The sequence below is a fragment of the Gallinula chloropus genome, assembly GCF_964237585.1.
Source record: "Gallinula chloropus genome assembly, chromosome: 1".
Taxonomy (NCBI): Eukaryota; Metazoa; Chordata; class Aves; order Gruiformes; family Rallidae; genus Gallinula; species Gallinula chloropus.
This window is the reverse complement of record NC_140085.1, coordinates 147,622,720-147,639,679: the sequence shown is the minus strand read 5'-3', so window position 1 is coordinate 147,639,679 and position 16,960 is coordinate 147,622,720. Positions and strand designations below refer to the sequence as shown.

The 16,960-nt window shown below is 41.2% G+C and overlaps 1 protein-coding gene across 1 annotated transcript; it reads right to left on the bottom strand.

Moving 5' to 3' along the window:
* Positions 1–5,973: 5,973 nt before the first annotated feature.
* On the bottom strand, positions 5,974–14,675 carry SULT1C4 (sulfotransferase family 1C member 4). The gene is made up of 8 exons (XM_084277936.1): positions 14,604–14,675; positions 13,456–13,633; positions 11,643–11,780; positions 10,264–10,361; positions 9,824–9,950; positions 8,525–8,619; positions 7,073–7,253; positions 5,974–6,910 (listed from the first exon to the last, which is right to left on the bottom strand). Exons 2-8 carry the CDS (start codon positions 13,625–13,627, stop codon positions 6,798–6,800), a joined length of 924 nt encoding a protein of 307 aa, XP_084134062.1. The 5' UTR covers positions 13,628–13,633; positions 14,604–14,675; the 3' UTR covers positions 5,974–6,797.
* Positions 14,676–16,960: the final 2,285 nt, after the last annotated feature.

Here is a 16,960-nt window from a genome sequence, read left to right as displayed (position 1 = left end):
CGCATTCACTGTTCGTTCACAAAGATGATCAAGGGGCTGGAGCACCTCTCTGTGAAGACACACTGCAAGAGTTGGGCTTGTTCAGTCTGGAGAAGGCTCCCGGGCGACCTAATTGCAGTCTGCCAGTACCTGAAAGAGGCCTACAGGAAAGTGGGAGAGGGACTGTTCACCAGGGAGTGCAGTGATAGGACAAGAGGCAATGGCTTCAAGCTGAAAGAGGGTTGGTTTAGGTTAGTTGCTAGGAAGAAATTCTTTACTATGAGGGTGGTGAGGCACTGGAACAGGTCGCCCAGAGAGGTTGTGGAAGCTCCATCCCTGGAGGCATTTAAGGCCGGGTTAGATGGGGTTTTGGACAACCTGGTTTAGTGAAGGATGTCCCTGCGCACGAAAGGGGATTGGAACTAGATAGGCTTTGAGGTCCCTTCCAACCCAAAGCATTTTATGATTCTGTTCTATGATTTACTGTATATTGTAATATATGCAAGTACACAACTGCAGCAGGAGCATCTGGTTCCATGCGCTCACAGAGGTTGCTGGCAAGGAACAGATCTCCCTAACCAAAATGAAAGAAGCTGGTTTTATTCATTACTTCTATTATTATACTTTTTGGAAGCCCTGCGGGGCACCAAACAGATGAAATCCTCCTTTCCACATCTACTTTGGGTGACTCTGAACTGGATACCTATACCTGTTCTGCTGTGGTCTAACATGGGGGCTTCACACAACTTCAAGAAGAGCATTACTAGATGGCAATCCTTCAAAAATTCTCCTGTGGCAAAAGCTTTTGACCCTAAACTATGCCATACTGCACTGCTCTCTCCTAGATGAATCTCTGATTGAAGGTGGACATATAGAGAGAATGCTCTAGGAAAGCTTACCTTCTTATTTTAAAAATCCCAGAGAAAATGTTTCATGTAAATTTGTTCTTTCCTTCTATCCCTGGAAAATATGTATTGTGATCCACCTCTTGGGTCATCTCATGACTTAGCCTGTGAGGGAAATGATTTGGAAGATCATCCAAGGCAAACACACAAAGGGGTTTCAGATGTGTTTGTACCAAAGACAATGAACTACTACGCAGACTTTCTCAAACTAACTGATTCTGGCTAGGGACCACTCAGTCCCCCATAGAGCTCCCTGTTTGGTGAGATAGGTAGCTGACAGAGACAATTCTGCCCTCCTGCCCCTCTCCATTTTGTGCAATAGAATTTAGATATATTTTACAAATGAGTTAGTCTTGAGAGTCTGTTACTGTCTTTTCACTGAACTGCAACAGCAACTGCAAAACATCCTGGTTAGGGAATAGTTTCTAGAATAACTGGCAGACAAAATATTCAGCATTTTGAGTGTTGATTGTTTCAACTTGGTATAATAAAGTACAAGTTGCTCTGTATTTGGTTGGGGAAAAAAATGGTGATTCATACCTGCAATACTCTTAGATAATTTTCTTAAACAGCTTATGAATAGTACACCTTACCTGTCTGGAAGAAGCTGGTAAAATGATATATATTGCATGGAGCTAATCTGGGACAAGATAAGTGAGAAAAACAAGAATAATTTGTATGCTCAATATGTATTTTATAAATTTATTATCTTTGTAAAGGAGAATTCATTAGTCTTTTTTAAAGAGCATTGGTAACGTAAAGCAAGATTACCAAGATGTTTATGAGATGTGTTAGGACAGAGCATACATAGCAAACTTTAAATCCCACTTTCGTTGAAGAGCCGAGGCCCACAGGGCTGTGATTATCCCTTCCATCAAGGCAGGGTACAAATGCTCGTTCACTATCATTTGAATTATTTGACCTGCAGGAATTTTCTGAAGAGCACAGAATGAGAAAATTACTGTAATTTTGCAACTGGGGAATGTGTTTCCAGCATACAAGAGCTGATGCTTTAAATATTTGCCACTGTAGAATCTGCCTTTCCAACAGGTTCTGAAGATCATAAACATTTTTGGTTGTGAACCATGCTGGGCCAGTCAGCATTCTTGCTTTGAACTGCTTTTATGGCTTTTCTACATTCCAAATTAGTATGAAGGAAGGCAGAGTATGAATTTAGAGTATGTTAACTATTCTTCTTTGGAAAATTTAAGTGTCCTCCCTGCCCCATGTAAATGAACCATACATTTTTTGGCTGACTATAGCCATTTTGTTGTGTTGGGTTCAGGTTTAGGAAGTTCCCACTAGAGTGAGAAGGTAAAGGTTTGCAGGTACAGTGAAAAAATTAAGAAAGTTTAAAAGGGGAGGCTAATCCTATTGTTTCTATGAGTAAAATAAGATGCAAAGACAGTACTACCCTTTGTATTCATCTCAATACTGCTTTGTGTGTGAAGGATTTGGTTAGGTATTAAGAAAAGAAATTGTATGCATAGTCCTTAATTCTGGTCTTAAATTGCAACAGGAAGCTTTAAGGTGAGACGGTTTGTATTCTATTACTCACCTGAGAAGCCCACCAAGCTTGTTGAAAGATTAGTGTGAAACAGAAACAAGGAAACTAACATTTTGTTTGAGCTCTTAGGGTTATGTCTGGCTGTAAAAGATTATTCCATGGTTAACATTATGTGAAAGCCCTTTTAAGCGCACACAGAGCTTGTAGCAACTATAGATCAATGAGGGATAATGCTACTTTTAATCAAGAGGCCCAATTTTCACAATTACAAAAAAACCCCAAAAAAGTTACCTTCATTTTTAGATGCCCCAAATGAAGAACCTACCTTATATCTATATTGCCTGTACCAGAGCAGGACCCAGTATGACTTGCTTTGGACATAACCATTTCTCCATGGTCATGGTAGATGTCTGTAGTTCAACTGAGTCTTCACAGAGTCCTAAAGGCAGCCTGAGCTCACACTACTGATAAATACCAGCTGTCTCTGCAGCAGGCTGTGCTGAAGCCCTTCTAGAAAATAATCCATGACTAATTTTCTGCTTCAACATTAACCATGGGACGCTGCTGCTTGACAACATTCCTGGTCCACCTACACAGTGTCGAAGTCTGTGCTTGGTCTGGAAGGCAGGCAGAGCCTTGTTACCCAGCCTAAGCCTGTGGCTTTACGTCTGGCAACACAGTTGGGTTGCATCCTATGAGTATGAAAGGCTTAACTTTCTTTCAGTGTGCCTCTAGGCTCACCTCTGTCTGCACTGAGACAGGGCTTGCATTGCTCACTGAGGACATGAGGGCAATGGAAGCTTCAGTCCAGGCTTAAAGTGTGCTGTTAATGCACCCCTGGCAGATTCTGGAATTAATCATTAACCTTGTTGTAGAGATAAGGTTCTTTGTGGACATGTTGACGTAAATCATTATAAAAACCGTATAATGTATGTATAGGGTAGGCTATCCATATCCTATATGGATAGGACAAATTCAGTAAAAATTGCATCCTGTCCATGGTCTGTTTCCTAACTGGAGAAATGGTGACTTTCGACCCAAGCATGGAGCAGATCCTCTGCAGTAAAATTAATGGAAAGTAAAAGAGTTTCCCTCTGTCTTTGAGTGCTAGCTAAGGAGACGGAACAGCTCCCTTCTCTGTCCCGTTCTTCAGCTTTTTGAAGCTTGGTGCTTCTTCCATTCTATTTCATAAACTGTTGCATTCTGTGTGGGAGTAAAGCTGCTCCCCTACTTGCTGTCAGCAGTCAAACTGAAGGGTGACTGTGACTACCCGGAAATCAATGCAGCACTTCCTGTTAAAAAGCAGGAATTGTCAGTCATTCCCGTGGGAGGATTTGTTTTGGTAGTTGTTAATGCAGAGCTACCAAACAGAACTGTGAGAATGGTTAGTATGTATTAATCAACACAGATTTTCAAACATTTTTGAGAGACTAATAACAAATCTTCTCCACTACTAAAACTCTGCAAGGTATGTTTTCTTACCAAAGAAGAGACATGCAGCACTGAGAAGCTGCTGTGGGATTGTATTCCATGGAGACAAGTCCTTTTTAAACTGACAGAGAAGCAGTTGTACCTATGTGAGAAGGTAGTAAAATCACGCATCTAGGTAACTGGATGAAAGCAAAGCACAGGTGTCTATTCAGGATGTATGTCTAATAAAGCTTTGTATAGAGCTCTATCACCATAGTAAACAGAGGTATTTGCACCAGAAGCTTGGCAGTAGTTTAAATTTATTTGAAATAATTCATCTGAACATGTAAAACCTTCTTCTGTGGGTCCTCTTTGATTTACAGTATCTTAAGGAAAAGAAAATTTAACCTCCTGCCACTTATGTCAGTGTTAGCAAACAAGCTCTGTATACAAACACATCATTTAAAGCTCTTCTGTGCATAGCAACTGACAAACCTAATGGTATGTCAGTTAAAGGTGCTATAGATGTAGGCACCCTCCACCCAGAAGCACATGCACAGTTCTGTGGGCATACTCTTACAATAGACACCAAAGCATGGTGGTCTCCAGACCCACTGGGGGATTCATACAGCCTACTTATCCCTTTCCCAAACTTTCCTGGTAACTACAGATCCAACCATTCTCACTGGTAACAATTCACTGTTCCCTGTAATTTTATACTGGTGTGATCAAAAACATTTTGCAAATTATGACTGAATCCACAAGTTAATGTCTAAACTATGGTGGCTTGAGAGGGCATAAAAAGCAGAAATAACGCAGTTTTCTATCCCACTGCCAGTTATATTTTGTTATAAAGGTTAACATTTCTGTCTTTCAGTATATGTAAGAATAATAACAGCAGGATAAGGAAAGATAGCTTTTATGTAAGCACACATCCAGTGCTTCCCCCTCCCTCACCCTTTTTTTTTTTCTCTAGGACTGCACTCTGACCTGTGGTACTATTTATCTGTTCTCCAGAGCCGCTGAATTGCAACTGGAAGAGTTTACCTAAGGAAGTGAGAGCAAAGGTGACTTTCCCAAGGTGACAGCCCCATATTATATGGTGCCTCTATCCTTGCAGTGGTTGCACAGCTCCCTTTCAGACCAGGCCACTGTCAGCATTTTGCACTTCAGATAAATTCAGGGATTTAAAGGAGGAAATCTGTGTGACCTTTTGTACAGCACTGCTCATAAAATGTCGCTAAGCTACCGAGTTAAGTGTGTTTTCCATTTACTGATGGCTCTTATGGCACCGAATAAGGGTTAGATTGACAAAGTGAGCTGACTCATGTGGTTTCATGGAGCGACCCAAGAGAATGGAAATATGTCAGAGAGCAGGCAACGCCTTTTCCTCATACTGCTGATAGTAAGATAGCAAATCGAGTATAAAAACAAAAAGCTGAACAGGTGCAGAAAGTTCCTCAGGCTGATATTTAGCCTTGCAGCAGCACTTCTCTCAGGTAGTCAATTTACTGAAACATCCTTTATTTGTGGGAAGGCATCTCTGTTGACCTAAAGTTCTTCAAATGCCTACATTTGTGTAAGCATAGCAAATGCCTGGTTTTAGTCCCACTGTTTCCTGCATTTTGGGTGAGAATTCAATGGGCCAGGAACTGACAGTGTAACTTCTCCACTTACCAGGAACCTTTTTGCTTGTTTCCAAACTTGGTTCAAGATACTGCTGCCTCTCAGAAAGCTGCATTCATTTTAAATACTTGGATTAAACCGGTGGCCTGAAATGGATTGTGCATGTTGACAGCTGCTCCTACTACTAAATCCTCGGAACTCTCCACAGGTGAAAGAGAAAATACCTCCAGCAGTTTCTCTGTTACACTAAACTAAACAAGACTTTGGACAGTATTTTCTTCCAGCTGCTGCAGCCTATGTTGTTTTCTCTCTGTCAGTCAGAGTGCAAACTTAGTTAACAGGTAACTGTTTGGGGCCTTTTGTATGCCAAGCTCAACAGTGGCACTTTTAAACAAGAAGTGGATGGGTAGTGGTTGTCTATAATTAAGAGGGCTATGAATCGCTTCAGTTAATTTCCCCCAAGCTCAGTGCATGGCTACAGTGCTGGTACTAATGCTAAAGTAGAACTGGTCTTTGATAATACCGACTTGGCCCTATTGTAACTAAGAGCCCTCAACAGGATGCTTGTAAGTTTGGTTAACAAGAGAAGAGTGAAGAAAAGGAGGCGGCAGTTATGTGATGTGCTGATGAAATCTTTTACAACAGTGGAGGAAAGAGAGATGTTATATGCAGCACTGAATCTTGATAGGACACACCAACTTTCAGAATTCTCCAAATTTTATCAGAAGAATATGCTATCCATTTCAAAAGGCAACAGTGAATAAAGCTTTTTCTATGTTGCTCTTTAGCAAGTTTTATCAAAGGATGTAATGACTGTTCAGTGGTTTTGGGAATGTTGTTTTCATCTCAATGGCATTTATATTGTCCAGCTTAAAATGTGAGAAAAAGAAAATTATTCTACTTTGTGCACTTCTGTTGCTCTATTTGTACTTGACCACCTTTAAATTTTTTTATTGTTATTTATTGATTAAAGTTGGTACAACATGTGAATAACATGTCCACACCTATTGTGCTCTTTTTTTCCCCCCTTCTTGGTTCCTAATTTCTGTCAGAAGTTGATTTGAAAATGCCAGCAATATCAATTGTAGCTTTACAAAGAGAAAACCACAAAGCATATCTGAAATATTTTTGTTAATGCTGAAAGCTACTGTGAGAGGGATGAATGAGAAGTATCCAGTGGGATTATTTTCTTTAGGGAGATCAACCTAAACGTCTGTATAGTTTGGACACTCTCACAATAATGAAAAATCAATGATGTGTGAAAGAGAGATATTGAAATCTTAGGAACACAGGCATTATGTGAAGGAAAAGCAAAATATATAGACCAGAAAAGGCTGAAGATCATAGAGAATAATTCCCATTGGTAATAATCACAATTCTGTGCGAAAAACAAGAGAAGTATCAGCCATTTTCTTCTTATAATCTTCATCAAATTTCATATTCTGTGCCACAGTGAAATAGTTCTTCCAGTCCCCAACAACCCCTAAGAAACAGTAAAGCAAAAAAAGAGAGAAAAGATTAATTTACCAGTAGTTTCTGGAGTCCATTAGCCATGACTCACTAGATTCTTGTATTTCCAAGGCAGATTTCAAAACAGCATGACAACCAGGAAGACAGAGTGGACATCGGTAACAAACCTCCGTACCTTTTCTCATGAATGGGGAAACAGAATGATCCATTATTCCCTGAAACTCTTTAGTGTAGTTTGCCATGGGATTTGCTTTCATTATCTCAAATGAGGTGTTATGGAGGATCTTGTTTAGAAGTTCCTGATTCACTTCCTTCTCCAGGAACTTCGCAATCTTCTCAATTTCTTGCTTTGGATTCTGCAGAGAGAATAACATGTGATAAGATACAGAGCCAAGAAAAGCAAAGAAATCAAACGTAGTGTTCAAGTTGCAGTCGTTGTCAGGGTGAGAAGATCGGGTTATCTGAAAATTCACTGATACAGCTGGCACTATAATAGAATCACAGAATCACAGAATCGTAGGGGTTGGAAGGGACCTCAAGACATCATCGGGTCCAACACCCCTGCCAAAGCAGCTCCCTAGCTCATATTGCACAGATAGGCGTCCAGACGGGTCTTGAGTATCTCCAGAGAAGGAGACTCCACACCCCCCTGGGCAGCCTGTCCCAGGGCTCTGTCACCCTCACTGTGAAAAAGTTCTTCCACATGTTGGTGCGGAACTTCCTGTGCTCCAACTTGAGGCCATTGCCCCTTGTCCTGTCCCCACAGACCACTGAAAAGGGGCTGCCCATTTTCCCCTGCATCCCATACTTAAGATATTTATAAACATTTATAACATCCCCCCTTAGTCTTCTTTTCTCAAGGCTGAACAGTCCCAGTTCTCTCAACCTTTCCTCATAGGAGAGATGCTCCAGGCCCTTAATCATCTTTGTAGCCCTCCTCTGGACTCTCTTTTTTATACCAGGGAGCCCAGAACTGCACACAATACTCCAGGTGGGACCTGACCAGGGCAGAGTAAAGGGGGAGGATCAACTCCTTCGACCTGCTGGCTATACTCCTCCAGATGCACCCCAGGATCCCATTGGCTCTCTTAGCCACCAGGGCACACTGCTGGCCCATGGCCAACCTGTCATCAATCAGGACCCCCAGGTCCTTCTCCACAGAGCTCTTCTCCAGCAGGTCATCCCCCAGCCTGTACTGATACAAATGGTTGTTCCTTCCCAGGTGCAAGACTCTACACTTGCTTTTGTTGAACCTCTTCTGGTTTCTCCCTGCCCAGCTCCAGCCTGTCCAGGTCTCTCTGGATGGCAGCGCAGTGTTCCTGCGTGTCAGCCACTCCTCCCAGCTTTGTATCATCGGCACTTGCTGAGGGTGGATGCTATTCCCTCATCAAGGTCGTCAATGAAGATATTAAACAGGACTGGACCCAACACCGAGCCCTGGGGAACACCGCTAGTCACAGGCCTCCAGTCAGATTCTGCTCCTCGAATCACAACTCTCTGAGCTCGGTCCAACAGCCAGTTCTCAACCCACCTCACTGTCCACTCATCAGAAGACTGTTGGTTGTAGTTAGTTATCTACTGGACTGACAGATTTCAGAGCTCTATAAACATAGATTCAGCCTTTTACCTCCTTCATATCTTCATAGAAGAGGTAGAGAATGCGGTGCTTGTCTTTTGCCTTCCACCATCCTTTTACATGGTCATACCAGGAACCCCAGAGCACTAAAAAAGGAATAACATCATCAACAGCTATAAATACCCGAACTGTCCTTAGGTATCTGTGGCACTCGTGTTTCCTTCATAACCAGTATCTGGGCACTTCCCAACTGGCTTTGAGTCCCTGTGGTCATGACTGCTGTGCTCTGTGCTTATCAGAGCATTCATATTATTAATCCCTCAAGCATATGGATGCTTAGAGCAGGAGTGGTGTAATTTCAGAGAGCAACAAATGCAGATATTTACCCCTGAATGAAAAATCCACAAGAAAACCAGGCATTTTGAGTAATTTATCTAATCAGCTGGACATCACTGGTCTTAACTGTCTCTGCTTTGAGCAGGGGTTTGGACCACATGGACACCAAAGGTCCCTTACAACTTGCATCATTCTAGGATTCTAACTGGTTTAAATACTTTCTGTACTATCAAAAGTGCCTGTCTCTCTTCAGCAAGTATCAAGATGATTAACTTGGACAGAGGTAGCTCTGTTATAGATGTTTGCAGTGGGACAGATGGCACCCAAGCTGAGCTGGTCAAACACCAGACACAAAGTATCCTTTAGACATGAGAGTCTCATGCTGGTCCAGACAGTGGTGTTTTTAGGCCTGCGTGTTGGCAAAAATATTAAGGAGGTATGGAAAATGCAGACTGCCATCCACCTGAGCAGGTGTTCTTCCCTGAATACAATCACCTCTTCTAGAAAGGGAAGAATCAGCTCCTGAGGTTGCTTGTCTTTAGCTAGATAACTGGTTTTGTTCACATGCTTGTTTTTTACACAGATGAATTTAGGTAAAAAGACTTAACTCAAATTCACACCACACATTTCTACGCAACATTAAACCTTAGTTTCTTATATATCAGGCTAGAGTAAAACCAATTAAATCACTGGTCCTTCTCAGTTGGCTTCCAAATAGGCCTATTTTAACCTTAGGAGAATAGATTCAGCCTGAAAATGGTTACGTATGTTTCTGAATGGTAATAGAACAGAGCAGCATTTTTTTTCCAAAATGGGAATGGCAAGATGGAATCAATCCTTTATGTACTAACAAAAATGCATGAATGAATATAAATTACTACTGAAGCACCTTCAGTAGATACCCTTCCATAGATTGCCAACACTGGATTTCAAACCACAGCTGAAATAGATAATCAAAGTCATGCATTTTGTAAATGAGCAAAATCTTTTATAGAACTGATTGCAGTTCTTCACCTTTTCCATTCATGAATTTCTCAATGAACTCCTCCCAGGTTCCTGGGTCAGGCAATGCTTTATTCATTCTGTGGAAGTGGTAGTATGACACCAGGTTGTCTTTTGCATTTCTTGCCACATAGATTATCTATATCAATATGAAAAAAGAGAGAAAAATTAACTTACACATGCTTATGTAGATATTGAGAATCTTCTGGAGTTTTCTCTTGGAGCCTGATCACAGAGGCTTAAGAGATTTTGCTTTGAAGCTGCTATTTTCTGAAATGCAACTCAGCTAACTTAGTCATGACTTGAGTTTTGCACAGGCTTACACATTAAAAGAAAAATATCTGGGGATACCTTTGTATTTAGGTATCACAAAGATTCTGGAAAACACATTCTGTCCTAGTTTCTGTCACTTTATTTCCAAGTAAAGTAGAATTGTACCTCTTCAGCCTTACCTTACAGTTTTGTTCCCAGAAGGAGGGAGGCACCAGCTGTGCAGGGAGATGAGTTTTTATTGTTCGTGGTGAAGGCATAGCTTCAGCTAACTTCAGGCCTGTGGGATGTTTCATTATGAGATGTGAATTGTTCTTTAAATTACACTAACACTTCTTTGTTGTTCTCATATTTGGTTTTGACTATGACTTTTCAGCAGTTCACCTTGCTATGATCATCTCCAAATCAACGAATTACATAGCAATGTAACATATGCAACACTGCATAAGCACCTTCATTGTTTCTAGAGAAGGTTTAACTTATTTATTTGAGGAGGAAAAGGGGAACACTGATTCATATCTTCTTTTTGTTTTCTTGGATCTTTGCCTAATGCCTGCATTCGAAGGGATAATGATGAATGCTAATTTATATTTACCCACCCAATGTTTTTCCTTCACCATATTTAGTGATCTCCTTTCACTTTGCAGGCAAGAATTACTGAGTTTTTTTTCCTTTCTCAGACAGAAGAGCAATAGACTGGCTGACTAGACTTTCTGGATAGCATGTAAACCAGGAGACTGATGGACAGTCTATGAATATGAACAGCTATGAATATGTGGGAATACTTGGGAAAATCGGGTGATAAGGGGAGATGTGCTGTCCCCTCTCCCCCCTCCTTTTTATATAAACATCTATCAAGACCTCTTTTATTTTTTCCTCTCATTGTTTATCATACTGTCTTTTCCTCTGTCATTTCTTTGTCTCTCTGTGTCAGCACAGTCTAGTTTACAAGATAAAAAGTAGCACTTTTGCTGCAGAGTTACTCAAGCTTTTTTGCTTTGAATGTGAGGAGAGTCTGGCTTAAGGATGTGTGTGGAACAGCCTTTGCTGGGGAAGACTTTTTGCAGAACATTCAGGCCTGTTGGTTACCCAAACACCCATATCTTGTTTAGACAACTAGACCCAGGGATTTTAACAGCAGTTACCCAAACCAGTAGCAAAAACACTGAAAACATTATCCACTTTTGGGAATACATCCATGACATACGTTTCTGTTCCATACAGCCCCTAATCTCAGAATGGGATTGAACTGCCCCTGCATGGCCATTTTATCTGTAACTGCTGCTTTTTTAGGTCCCATGGAGTACCACACAGAGCTTTCAGGTGGCACTCCAAGACATCATGGTCTTCGTTTGCACCTGAGTCACATCTGCCAGCCTTGCATCAGCTGGAATAGCACTCGATATTTATACTAAAGGAATGTAATTTACCCCTAACACCCAACACGGTGCATAGTTCTGTGGCAAAGTGGGACATTTCCCAGGAAAACTGTGGCATCAGCACTGGGTGTTTGTTTTGCTTCACTTTGTCTAAAATGCAAACCTATTTGTATAATATTTACCTGAGTAACTCTCAGTTTGAGGCTCTTGGATACACCATTCAAGGAAAGGGTGGCGTCTGTAAGTAGTGGTGCGTCTACACTTCTCAGTATCTCCATCTTGTTGAATCATATCCACTATCTCCTGTGTCCACGTGGTACCTGAAAACATCAGCGTTTAGACATTTCTCTCAGGGATAGCCAAGAGTCTCCTGCCAGGGAACTAAAAGCCAAAGGATGGACTCCATATTAAAGGAGGAAGGAACAGTACAGAAGATGATGGACAAAGTGAAAAGAGAGGATAATAGAAGAAAAAAAGCATAATTAGGGATACAAAAGTAGTTCCCAAAGCACAGTTTAGGGATTCCATTTTAGACAGGCTTCCTCTTGCTGGCAGAAACAACCTCCATCCCTACATCAGCAATGAAAAAAGCTCTGGGATAAACCCACTAGTATTTGGAGATTGCAAATATTGCAGAGAGGAATGGAATTTCTTCCTTCCAATTTTCATACCTCATAATAATCCAGGTATTTCAACATTTGTTTTCACCCTGAATTTGAATGAAAAAATGAATATCTGAACTTTGAGTGAGTAAAATTGTCACACAGTTTGAAAAAATGAAAAAATTGAGGTGTTTTCAACATTTCCATTTGAAATGCTCTGATGAAGCTCAGTATAACATCTCATCTGCCTGAGCTACCATAGCATCTTGTAAGACTTACAGTATTGGGTCTTTCTTCCCTTGCAGCCATGATCACTGAGTTAACCACATCTCCAATGTACTGTGGCCGCTCAGCTAGAGAACAAGCTGAGGGATAACTTGTGGAAAGCAATGTGGGCAGGAAACTCTTGAACTGTGCATCTCTGGCAGATACAACGTAATGTCAAATGGATTCCTAACTTGTAGTTCTTTTCAGTTCAATGGCTGAGAATTCTAATCCAGACTGGGTAAAATAACATTATACAGTATACAGGAAATAAAAGAAAAAAAACTTTAAAGTTAAAAAAAAAAAAAAGCTTTTTGTTTTGGGGTTTGGTGGGGATTTTTGGTAATATTTTTTTCCCTAGTAAAAAAAAAACCCAACCCAACCTTTGAAGTTTTTGCTAATTCAAGCCATTATATTTTTAGGATTATCAAATGTTCATGAACCTGTTTCCTGAATCCCCTAAACTGCACATGTTTTTATACAGCCAGGACTGATATTGGTGCTTGTTATTCATTGTTTTCCTGTGTAGTATGTATAAAGGGTCTGATCAGGAGGAGAAATAGTAATGAGCTAATTGGTCAATCACTGAATAAAATGCCAGATATTAATAATCACTGAATAAAATGCCAATATTAATGGTGGGTGTTTTATTTTATTGCCTGAAATTTTTAAGTGAATTTGGTTATTGCATTAAAGCAATTAGCCCATTTCCAGAAATAAGTACTGGCTTACACATCAAGTCATTCCTAAAATACATAATACAATCTGTAGTTGTTCAGTCTGTTTATATTATTTCTTAGACGTGATAGCTTTCACTAGGCTGTGTTGTATCATTACCATTCTGTTGTTGCCATTAACATATGTGCATATAGTCCAAATCAAAGGAAACGTTCAACTGTTCAACTAATGTTAACTAATTTGACCATCTGAAATCAATTATAATAGATGGCTTGTTAGTTCTGCCAAAGAAGTCCAAAGTTTTTAGTCATAGCTGACAGAGCTTCACAGCTTTGAAATATGTCTGGTTTGGGATTAGACAAATATCAGTCACAACAGAAAAGCATAACTTTCAATTCCAACAATCAATACCATCCCCAAGTTTTCTCTTCTGTTTCCTACCCACACCAACCTGCTTTTGCATAGGTTGCGATGAGCAGATCATCAGGTCTGGCTTTGAATTTCCGCACTTGGTCCCACGTGCTGCATATATCTTTTGTAAAGGGAATACCTTCCAATTCACATAGCTCAGCTCGGAGCACTGTCTGTGTCAGACTCAAATCTTTCATTTTTTCCAGAGCCATTGAGCACTGCATCAAGAGAGAAAGGTTTGGAGTTAACATGGCTGCCCTGAAAAAAGTCAAAAATTACTCATCCATTCTTGAGAACTCTTTTGTTGACTGAATTCCACATCCTCTCATTTCTTTGGCTGTAATTTGGCCTATCTGTATCCATATATAGACTCCTTGAAGCTGGATCTAATTTTCAGAGATGCTTGGTATATTGCTGGTGGTGGTTCTCAGCATTTAAAAAAAAAAATCCATCTGTTTACTCAGATACATAAAGAGGAAAAAAGCACCATTATTCCCATCTTTAAACATTTTACCAAACTTATTAATGTGGAATTCTGACTCTTAAGTATGTTGCCTTTGAAAGGCAGGAGAAAGTTATCAGAGGTGTGACTCAAAGGCACAAGAGCTCCCGTTGAAGTCGGCATACAGGACCCAACCCTTCTTAAAGGGCATAAGCAGAAATGCCTGTGAACACCCTAATACTCACAACAACATTGGCAAGACTTTTCTCTCTTTCATTCCTGAGCTTTTCACTCTTAGGGCCCTCTGCTGTATATTGAAATTTGTTGCAGGTGAATAACCTGAACTTAGATAGATCATTAATGAAAGATCGTTAGAGTTTAATTATTTAAATCAATCAAGTTAAGTCTACTGCCTATTGTACGGTTTTACAGTAACGAGTTACTGATTTCTGGATGTCTCCCAAGGAGGCACCTTCTTAGCCACAACCTTCAGAGCCCCAGAATCTGGTCAGAGGAAAATTCTGTTTAAAGGGAGGCTACACAAATAATCTCAATTTAAAATATCATCCAGAAAAGAGAAAAGACATTTCAATCCCAACAGCAAACATTGCCTAAATTTTCCTTTCGTTTCCTTGTTTACTCTCACCAGATTTCACACAGATTCAGTAGAGCAGAGCAAGAGGTTGGGTTGGTGGCTGGGCAGTGACCCAAGACATTTTTTTTTAAAAAAGAAAAAATAAACTTGCCTGAGAATTTTTCCTGCTTCTTGAATGTCTTCACTCCTTGTCTGTATTGATGTCTGTGCACCCACTTAGATCTGCAGGCAGAAGCAGAGTGCAAGTTTGTGTGGAGTTCCTATTCCTCCTATGAGTATGAGGAGAGCAAAGGAGGAGGTACAGCAGCAGCCAATAGCTGAACACTTTTCCTGGCTTGGTTTATGAACACCTTTTTAATCTCATGAAAGAAAAACACTTTGAATTCTCATCGAGTGGAGGGTGTTCCTGCCCATGGTGAGGAGGCTGGAACTAGATGGTCTTCAAGGTCTCTTCCAACCCAGGCTGTTCTGTGTTCTATTTTATGATCTATCATCTGAAGTATGATTCTTTACTGGCAACAGCGTTTTATGTCACTCAGTAGCTCCAGCAAGATTAACTGGTCTCTGTCATTGTCAACAATCTTGGAATAATTAATTACCTTATTAATGTTTAATCTAAACTGCATAATAGTAATTATTTGTTAATATCCAAGATCAATGGGACTGAATGAATTAAAAGTAACTTGATTCCATTTTCACCATTTCCCACACCATGCTCACTCCATAGATGTCTAAGGTTCTGTTTCGTTGCTGAGCCCAACTGTTTATGTTTTATAGCCCCTTCTACTCAGGTTCACTTCGTAATTACCCTGGCATTACAGGGTTAGGGATCACTCTGTGTGTTAATGTTTCTTGATAAGATTTAAGTCCCTATCTGTCTTTAAAGATGATATAGTGGGCGAGATAATGGGATGCCCCGGACCATACACAAACAGGATAGTAACACTGACTGCTAAAAAGATGCCAGCGACACTTTAAATCTGGTTCCCAGCTGTTGCAGTGATGCTGAAATATTTGGTTGCATCAGGGAAAGCTGGTCTTGAGAAAAAAGTAGGTCACTGCAGCTGAAATAAAGCAAGCTCAAATGGGTTGCTGTTCATAAAGGAAAAGCAGTTTGAAACAGCACTGCTATCAGGAATTGTTTCTGTCTTCTGCTGAAGGCATGCAAGCACCAGGAATACTCAAGGTCCTATTTGGTCATCCCTTGGATGGCCTGGAAACGTTTGCATTTCAAATGGCTTTCTGTCACCTCATTTTTAGAAGACATTTCATGCATACACATGATGGATAGCAGTAATCTTCCCCACGTATGATGGGCTAGTCAAAATAGCCAGTGGAGTCTAGAGAGCTTCTGCTGACCAAACAGGAGGTGGCTTGCTCTGCAGTCTGTGAAATGTATGGATTAGCTCTCCATTGACTGTAGGAGGAGCACAGATGTTTAGGTTGCAAAGACTCATGTTTTAAAGCACTGGTGGGAAAGTGAGGATGTTCTGCCCTGGAGGTGGGGCTGAGGAGAAAGTAAGCTAGTCCGGGGCTCTTGTGGATAGCAATGAGAAAGGCCAGACAAGAAATTGCTTAGTAAGATAACCACTTTAATAAGACAAAAGGAAAAGATGAATATAGATAGCGTGTAAATCTTACATCCCTTCAGATGCCGGGAACCCGGTGTTTGTGCAGCATCAGGTGGAGCCTGGGTGGGTTCTTCCCAGGACATGCTGAGCAGGACCTGTCCACAGAGGGAAGCTCCTCCTATTGTACCACTCGAGCTGTTTTATAGTTTTCATGTAAGAAAACAGCTCTGTGCATGGATGATATTCACAGAAGTTCTTGTTGTCCTTTTAGACACACACAAGGCCAGGCAGGAGGCGTGACCACCAGTACAGAGTGGGAGCTGCCTGCAGGCTCCTGTTACACGCTGAGTTTATCCTGCAGCCGAGGGATCTGTGCAGCACAGCACAGGCTGCACCCGGTCAGATTATCTGTGATGTGGATCTCTGACTCCCCAAAGCACAGTGGTCGCTGGGTTAGAATGTATGGGAGACAGAGGGAAATAGCCAGCCTCCTTTCATTTGTTTGTGGGGACAGGACAGGGGGCAATGGCTGCAAGTTGGAGCACAGGAAGTTCCGCACCAACGTGCGGAAGAACTTTTTCACAGTGAGGGTGACAGAGCCCTGGGACAGACTACCCAGGGGGGTGTGGAGTCTCCTTCTCTAGAGATATTCAAGACCCATCTGGGCGCCTCCCTGTGTGACCTGTCCTAGGGAACCTGCTTTGGCAGGGGGGTTGGACCACTACGATTCTGTGATCAGCATCTTCTGCCCCTTGATCCATGTACAGGCAATGACTTTCCTCACAAAACTCACAGCGCAGAGGTAGTGGGTCCCTGTTGAAGGGCAGTGGGAGTCAGTGAATTTATTCAGCATTCCTTGTATGATTCCAGGAAGTTTCCAAAGACTTGGGAAACAAACCAAGAAACTGAGAAGACTGCTTGATTGGCTTCAAGCCAA